This window comes from Mus pahari, chromosome 1 (genome assembly GCF_900095145.1).
Source record: "Mus pahari chromosome 1, PAHARI_EIJ_v1.1, whole genome shotgun sequence".
In the NCBI taxonomy this organism is placed as follows: Eukaryota; Metazoa; Chordata; class Mammalia; order Rodentia; family Muridae; genus Mus; species Mus pahari.
Genome location: NC_034590.1, coordinates 69,053,684 through 69,063,095, shown reverse-complemented (window position 1 = coordinate 69,063,095; position 9,412 = coordinate 69,053,684). Strand labels below are relative to the sequence as shown.

Genomic DNA, 9,412 nt, shown 5'->3' with positions numbered 1-9,412 from the left:
TCTTCTTCTCCTTCTCCTTCTCCTTCTCCTTCTCCTTCTCCTTCTCCTTCTCCTTCTCCTTCTCCTTCTCCTTCTCCTTCTCCTTCTCCTTCTCCTTCTTCTTCTTTTTTGTTTTTTTGTGTTTTGTGTTTTGTTTTTTGCTTTCTGTTTTTTGGTTTTTTCGAGACAGGGTTTCTCTGTATGACCCTGGCTGTCCTGGAACTCACTTTGAAGACCAGGCTGGCCTCGAACTCAGAAATCTGCCTGCCTCTGCCTTCCAAGTGCTGGGATTAAAGGCGTGTGCCACCATTTCCCAGCGCACTTTTAGTCTTTTATAGTTTCATACACACAAACCTTAGAAGAATATTTTTGCTATATTTTTAATTGCTTTTTTAAAAAATTATGTATTATGTGCCAGATGTTTACTGTATACTTTGCCTTAATTGTCCAATTAAGTTATCATTACAATTGAAAGAGGTTTTATATAGGTGATTGCCATGTGGTAAGGGAATGTAGTAAATGGGGCTAGTGAGTTAGATAAAAGTGTCAGGTTATACAGTCCTGGTATACAGCATGGTATGTGTAAGAGTTTAAATTTGTCTAAGTTTAGTTTTGATCCATAAAGTAAAAAAAAAAATGTAATCAGACAAGTTTTAGAAAAATTATTTGTTACATAACAGAATATAGATTAAAGGAGTCTGGAGGTTAAATGCAGGAGATTAAATTAAATTGCATACTTTGTAAAATATGGGACTAAGACTGAAGTAGTATAGCTGTGGGGATGAAAAGAATACATAATTAGTGAGATGAATAGCCCATTGAGTAGAGGAGGTGGAAGCAGAAGAAAGGCAGAATGTACAGAATGGCTTCTCTTGTAAATGATGGCACATGCCTGTAATCCCAGCACTAAGCAGGGCAAGGCTAGCATAGGCTACACAGCAAAACCTTTTAAAATTAAAACATGGAGCCCAACATGGAGACCTGTAATCCCAGCACTCAGGAGGCAGAGGCAGGAGGATCATGTGTTAAGGGTTGTTCTTACTTACTACATAGCAAGTTCAGAGCCAGGCTACATGAGTCCCTTTCTTAAAATATAAAATTAAATTGTGGGGCAGTGGTGGTGCACACCTTTAATCCCAGCACTTGGGAGGCAGAGACAGGCAAATCTCTTGAGTTTGAAGCTAGTCTACAGAGCAAGTTCCAGGACAGCAGAGCTACATAGAGAAACCCTGACTCAAAACAAAACAAAACAAAACAAAACAAAACAAAACAGCTAAAGATAAAAATACATACAAAATAATATGACTGCAGTTGTAGTTCAGTTGGTAAAGTGCTTACCAGGTACACAGAAAGTCCTTTACTACATCCTCATACTGAATAAAACTATGTGTTGTTTGGATGTCTGCATTTTCAAAATCTAAGTTAAGAAGGTGGAAGCAGGAGGATCAGATGTTTGAAGTCATCTTTAACTATATAATGAGTTTAAGACCAGTCTAGGCTATATGCCCTTAAAAAAAAGAAAGAAAGAAAGAAAAAAAAAAAAAAAAAGCTGAACCAGCAAAATGGTTCAGTGAGTAAAGGTGCCTGCTGTTAAGCCTAACAACCTAACAACCTAAGTTTGGTAATTGGAACCTAAATGGTGGAAGAAAGTTAACATCTTTCCTGAAAGGTGTCTCCTGTTTTTTCACACACATGCCAAGGCATGAGTGCATGTATACACACACACACACACACACACACACACACACACACACACTAAATGTAATAAAAGGGAAACTTTTTAATTGAAATTAAATAATTGAACTATAAGCAACTTTTTCAGGAAAGATAACTAGTAAGCTTATGCCATGGTATAGGAATGGATAAATTTGATTTATGATATGTTGAGTTTGAAGTATTCAGTATTAATGATACAGAAGGCTTAACAGGTAGGCTGCAATAAAGATGTATATTTAGAAGTTGATTCCGTGTAGGTTATATCAAAAATATGGGGATAGGTAAACTGTTACCAAAGTAAAGCATGCTATTAAAACTAAAAAGATACAACCCTATGGAATGTAGACAGTTGAGGACCACTTAGAACTATAACCAGCAAAGGAGACTAAAAACATTAGTCAGAGATGCAGGAAAAGAAAGATACCTGATGTCACAGAGTACAAACATTCTAGAAGTGAAAAGTAAGCAGGGTTGGTAAGATGGCCCAGTGGGTAAAGGTGCTTGCCTTCAAACCTGGCATCTTGAGTTCAATTCCCAGAACCCACAGAATAGAAGGAAAGAATTTGCCCTTGGAAGTTGTCTTTGGACCTTCACAGTCATGTCATCTTATACATACATACATACATACATACATACATACATACATACATACATACAATAGACCTAAAAAAAGAAAAGTAACCATTAGTTGTCTCTGAATAGGTAAGAAAAAAAAAAAAGATTAACAACCTACTAAAGGAAAATGTCAGCTAGTTAAGCTGCTAAATAGAATATTCACTGTTTTGCTGAGTTTCTATACTCCTTTGCCTAAATTCTGTTCTAGTTAATAATGAAAGAAGCCTACAGACTCAGAGGAGAAAAGAAGTCATGCTATAGTATTAATGAAGGGAATAAAATCTAGAGAATCAGTGACTTGCCTAGCCAACTAAGTTATCTAGCAAGCTGGCATCAATATCAAGACTAGACCCATTTGTAGGTTAAAAGATGTTATAATTAGAAACAAATCAAGCTTTGGAATCAGTTGGATGTGAGTTTGGATCTAATATTTTTACTTAGTTCTTTCTCACCTTTAGTTTTTTTTCTTACCATAAAATGAAGAATAGAATATGTTCTATACTAACTATAATATTAATATATAATAAGGACTCCATATTTCTTAGCCTAAAATACAGAATGTTTCAGAAACATACCCTTAAGCCTGGCCTGTTGGTGTTTACCTGTAATCCTTATACTCAGGAGATGGAGGCAGGAGGATTGTGAATTCAAGGCCAGCCTAAGATACATAGTGAGTTCCAGTTAGTATTTTGAAATAAAGACACAGATTAATTCTCCTTATTGGTTTAGAGTTACAGGTAATATGTCAGTCAAAGCCCCTTGACTGCTAAAAGGAAATAATTGTGATCTTTTTATGGTAATAAACTTATTTCAAAAATAAATTTTTAACTAAGTTTTAAAATTGTATTATTTCATTAAATTACTACATTAAATGAAGACATAAAGATGTCTAACCCTAACTCTAGATATCAAAGAAATTATTAACTTATAGGGCAAAGCAACAAACCAGTAGGATGCCATAAAGCAGCAGTTCTCAACCTGTGAGTCATCACAGATATACTGCACATTAGATATTTATATTAAAGTTCATAACAGTAGCAAAATTACAGTGATGAAGTAGCAACAAAAGAATTTTGTGGTCATGGCATGGTCATGGTCACCACAACACCAGGAACTGTACTTAAAGGGTCACATCATTAGGAAGGCTACTACCATATATAGCATATAGATAGATGGTGAATAGTTGCTTCTGTTGGAAGTGGAAGAGATCAGAAAAGACTCCAGAGAGGAATAATTTGTGTTGAATTGTCAAAGCTATTCGCCAGTTGGGGAGGATTTCTGAACGAAGTAAAGAGCAGTCTGTTTACAGATGCAGAAGCATGGAAGTCATACACAGTGCTCTCTGGAGATTAGATGAGGAGGCAGCACTGAGGCCAGACAGGAAGGTGGGAGCGGCAGGAGACTTTGAGTGCCAAGTTAAGAAACCTGAACTTTGTCATGGTAGTGTAAGAGTCTTTGAAGGGTTGATTTGAATTTTGATTCCTCTGTACTGTGTCATCTCAAACATGTGCATCCATGGACAATTTGTACTTATTAAATCTTACAAAGGCATTGAATTTAACATCCACAAAACACTGAAGCCTGAAACTTGGGTTTGTGTAACTGGAGGTTTATCTAGGTAGTGAATAGTTTAGAAGCACAAGTGGGTACAAGAAATTTGTTTAAATGTCTTCACTTACTGATAATCTAGTATTCTAGATCATTTCATGTACTTGGGCTTAGCATTCTCTTTTCTTCAGGTAAGGATCAATTCTTCTAAGCTAAATGACACTTGGTAAAGGCCTATAAAAATCAAGTAACAGAGCTAGAAATTTGACTTTGGTCTCTAAATACAGTTTTCTTTCTACTGTAGAACAGGTATGGTAAAGGGATTGTCAACATAGTTTATTCACCCTTCATGAACAACCTTGTATCCTCGACCCTCCTTGATGGTAGCACAAAGACCGATGTTAAAGTAGTCCATCACTGGTTTGAAATGTTTCATTATTTCATTTGCCGTGGCCAGGCTAGCCCTCCTGTGCCATGCCACTAGCCTGATTGGTTTTATGTGGCTGGAATCTGGTTGGAATAACACAGGGGAAAAGGAGGTTTGAGATTCGCAGAGTGGTTGGAATAGGTTTTTATATACCTTCTTTCACTTACGTTTCTTCTAATCTTTTTCAGATTTACTTAAAAGTAAAAGAACCTATATTCCATCAGGTAATTTTAAAAAACGATGTATTTATGCTATTTATATGAGTGTTTTGCTTATATGTATGTCTGTGTACCATCTGCATGCTTGGTGCCTGTGAAGGTCAGAAGACGTTATCAGATCACGTGGAACTGAAGTTATGGGTGGTTTGGGCTGCCATGTTGGTTCTGGGAATCAAACCTGTGTTCTCTGCAAGAACATGTGCCCTTAACTATTGAGCCATTTCTCCAGTGTGATAATTTTCTTAGTTATGAAACATTTAACTGTTTAACAGGACATGCCTATTGTCTGTATTTCCCTTCTTTAGGAAGTTATATGCAGATACAGTTTTTGAAAATGAAGTGGTAAAATATCAAAAAATTACTATTAGTCTAGAACACTGGTTCTCAACTTTCCTAATGCTGCAACCCTTTAATAAAATTCCTCATGTTGTGGTGACCCCAATCATGAAATTATTTTGTTGTTACTTAATAACTGTAATTTTGCTGCTGTTATGAATTATAATGTAAATATCTGATATGCAGGGCATCTGATATGTGACCCCCTCAAAGGAGTCATGACCCACAGGTTGAGAACCACTGGCCTAGAATGATAGCACATTCCTGTAATTTCAGTATCTAGGAGATATTAACAGGGGGATCAGGACTTTAAGGTCACCTTCAGCTACAAAGTGAGTTCAAAGCCAGCATGGGCTACATGTCTGCTGGCTATACCCCTAGCTGGCCTAGAGCTCTATGGCCTTCAACTCAGTAGAGATCCACCTGCCTCTGCTACTTGCCTGACTGCTGTGATTAAAATGTGACAGTACCCCCAAAAGAATTTTAAAACAAAGATCACTACAAAACAAAGCTGCAAACAGGAGTTAGGTAATAGGAATATACCTGGTACAGCCAATGTCACAGTCCAGATGGATTTTGATATCCAGTAATATAAGTACAATATCACTCCTAGAAGCTGAAGAAACCCAGGATCTTCATGCATATGTACACACCTAAAATCTTTTTATGAAGCCTAATGTGGTACCACACACCTCTAATGCCAGCACTTTGGAGATAAAGAAAGAGGATCAGGACATGAAGGCCAGCTTAGGCTATGTTAGGTCTCTGTTTAAAAAAAAAAAAAGTCTTTATAATATTATGATCTGGAAAAGACTAGACTGCAAACTCCTCAAATATTTTCTCCTTAAATAATTAATGGATTTTTGAAGGTGAAGATGGAGTTTTGTGCCTGATACCATACAAATTTCAAACTTCTGTTTTCACGGACAGCCTTACAAATTAGGGGTTAATATGTATATCTTAAGAGATATGAGCTCAGATATAAAATTAGTTGCCTTTAGACAACAAATACAGTATTTATGAGGCAGAGCTAGGATCATAACCTAGATTTTCATGACTTCCAGTGTGTATGGGAATGTTCCCCACAGGCTCAGATGTTTGGATATTTGGTTTCCAGATGAGGGTGCTGTTTGCGAGGTTTAGGAGGTGCTCTCTTTTGGATGAAGTATGTCATTGGAGGTGGGCTTTAAAAGTTTAAAGACTTGTTGCCATTTTGAATTTGCTCTCTGCCTTCTGCTTGTGGTTAGAGATGTGAACTCTCAGCTTGTACTCTAGCCACCATTCTTGTAGCCTGCTCACTCCACTCTGCATCATGGACTCTAACTCTCTGGAACCATAAATCCAAATAAACTCTCTTATATAAGTTCCCTTGGTCATGGTGTTCCCTAAAGCAATAGAAAGTAACTAATACATGACTCCTGAAACCATTCTTTTAACAAACTAGCTAACACACACACACACACACACACACACACACACACACACACACACACACGCACACACATGTGTTCACAGGTAAATCCTTCCAGAAAGTAGAACAGTGCCATACTCAGAGTGGACCATTCATGTGCCTTCTGCCATACCTTCTCTTATTCATCCTCATCTTTTTTTTTTTTTTAAAGACACTTTTTAAGATTTCTTTATTTAATATGAATACACTGTTGCTTTCTTCAGACATACCAGAAGAGGGCATCAGATCCCATTACAAATGGTTGTTAGCCACTGTGTGGTTGCTGGGAATTGAACTCAGGACCTCTGGAAGAGTACTTAGTGCTCTTAACCACTGAGCCATCTCTCCAACTCCTTTTTTTTTTTTTTTACAACAAACTGCCAAGCAATTGCACAAACTAGCTATATTTCACATTGTTGGAAGAAATTACAAATATTAAATGAGATAGTTAGACTTGGTGGTGAACACCTTTAATCCTAGCACTCTGGGGCCTGGGGCAGGAGAATGGATTAAGAATTTGAGGTCAATATTAGTATGAACTCCCGATTTGGATGCTATGTTTAGAAAAATCTACAATGAATTTAGTATTATAAGTAATAGGTATCAAATGGGTATCATGTTTCTCCTGATGTGATTCACTTGAGGACACAACATCATTTTAATAAATCATGAAGAAATATAAAAACAAATCCAAACTAAAGCACCCGTGTTTGAATGCCATGTCTAGTAGAATTGCAAAAAAAATGTGACAAAATCAGAGAAAGAATAGAATAGGATATGCCAAGCTCTCATGAGAACAGAGAGGAAAAGGAAGCTACTTAAGTAAGAGACAGATAGTACAGGAGGAAGAGAATACAGGACAGAAGAGAGTTCACAGGAATACATAGAGTTGAGAGGGGGAGTGGAGCAGCACAGAGGGAGGAGAAGGAGGCAGTGCTACCAGGAGAGTTTTAAAGAGACACATTGAAGAGAGAACAAGCTGGACACAGGTAAAGGTAGAACGAGCAAGAGAATGAGAAGGAGCCGGAAGATTAGAACAGATTGCTAGTGTTAATTTGAGGCCATGCAAAGGAATTCAGAGGCCTAGAGAAAAGCCAGATTGAATAAGTAAGCTGGGAGAGGAATTTGAGGCTAGAATAGTTGAGTTGAACCAGCCAGCTAGAGTTCAGAAAGAACAAGAAAGGGTGAGCTTACTCAGCAGCACGTCTGAGAGGCTGAAAACATTTTAGGCCTAGATTAGATTGTATGGAGGCCAGACACTGGGTTAGCAGACAGAGGCAGTAAGCCTCCTAGACAACAATTACATCAGGAGAATAAAGGTTACTTTTACAGTCATGTAACAAGATTCTGTGGGCCACAAAAGCTAAATTCATCAAACACAAGGAAAGGACTGAGGAACTAGTCTGGACTAAGAAGACTTCAGAGAGTATTCTTGCTTGCCTTCTATTGCTGTAATAAACATTGTGACCAAAATTAACTCAAAGGGATAGGTTTTATTTCATCTTACAGCTTACAGTTCATCACTTACAGAAGTCAAAGCAGGATCTCAGACAGGAATTTGGAAGTAGGAACTCAAGCTGAGACTGTAAGATTTACTGGCTGCCTCCTCATGGATTGTTCAGCTTGCTTTTTCTTTCTTTCTTTCTTTCTTTCTTTCTTTCTTTCTTTCTTTCTTTCTTTCTTTCTTTCTTTCTTTCTTTCTTTCTTTCTTTCTTTCTTTCTTTCTTTCTTTCTTTCTTAAGAGATTATAATTTAATTAGCCTTCCCTTTCCTCTCTCCAAACCCTGTCATATACTCCTCCTTCAAATTCACAGCCTCTTTTCTTTAAACTAATTGTTATTGCATGCATATATGCATTTGTGTACACAAATATATTCTTAAATATAACCTGCTTGTTCCATATACTGCTACCTGTCTATATGTTTTCAGGGTGATCATTTGGTACTGGACGGCCAGTTGGTGTGTTCTTCCCTTGGGAAGGCCATTTCTATTTCCAACTTTCCTCAGTTGCCTGTAGTTCTTTGTGTAGGGTTGAGGCATCAAAGGCTTTTCTTTGTCCAGTTTGGCATGTTGATTCTTATTTAGCTTATATTTGGACAGTTGTGTTGGTGAGACTTAATGGGTGTAGCTTCTGATACTTTTCTAGGAGGGACACAGCAAACGCCCCAATTATCTGGCTCTTACAATCTTTCCATCCACTCTTCTGAAATATTCCTTGAGCCTTAGGTGTGGGAACTGTTCTGTAGATGTACTTATTGGGACTGGGCTCTCCTCTCTGCATTTGCTTGTGGTTATTGGAGGAGAATCTACAACCACTATTTTACTACACTAGCATAATCCCTAACGACAGTCTATAAACAGTTGTCCTAATACCCACAAGTAAGTGTAATCTTCACACTCTAACAGATCTCCTTCTCTTTGCAACAGAAGGAGACCATTACAGAAAATCTCAGTTTGCTTTTTAATAGTAACTCAGGACAACTTACCCAAGGCTGGCACTACCCACAGTGGACTGGGCCCTCCCCATATCAATCTTTAATCAAGAAAATGCCCTCCAGATTTGCCTATAGGCCAATCTTGCAGGCATTTTCTCAGTTAATGTTCTCTCTTCCCACATGACCCCCAGTTTGTGTCAAGTTGAAACAAACCTGACCAGCACAATTGAGAGGTGTGATGACTAAATGTAGCTTTCATGCCCTGTGTAGTGGTTTTGTTTTGTGTTAGACAGGGTCTTACTATGCTGCTCTAGCTGGCCTGGAACTCACTATGTAGACCAGGCTAGCGTCTGCCTCCCTGAGTGCTAGGATTCAAGGCACCAACAACCATGCCCCACTTTTTTGTCTTTTGGGTTTGCCTATTACGAATATTAAGACAACCATAAGTTTTTAATTAGGCCATTTATTATCACGCCACCAATATTATACTCTGTGTCAAATAGAATATCTTTCTTTAAGGAGAAACATGCATCTGAATGTTAAATTATAGATAAGTAATTAAGTAGGTAAGGAGAGACACAGAGAGGCATATTGTGGCAAAATACTAAGTGTTTGCAGACTCTGGGTGAACACTATACTAAGTAGATATCATTCCACACTGTGGCATATGTTTTCTTTTTTTTTTTTT

The 9,412-nt window shown here is 37.7% G+C and overlaps 1 protein-coding gene across 1 annotated transcript in view; it reads left to right on the top strand.

Annotated features, from left to right (window-relative positions):
• Positions 1–9,412, top strand: part of Acer3 (alkaline ceramidase 3) — an 81,975-nt gene that overhangs the window by 45,655 nt on the left and 26,908 nt on the right. Inside the window, exon 6 of the mRNA XM_021212938.2 lies at positions 4,474–4,509. Coding sequence (XP_021068597.1) covers positions 4,474–4,509 — 36 coding nt within the window. The remainder of the gene's footprint in view (positions 1–4,473; positions 4,510–9,412) is intronic.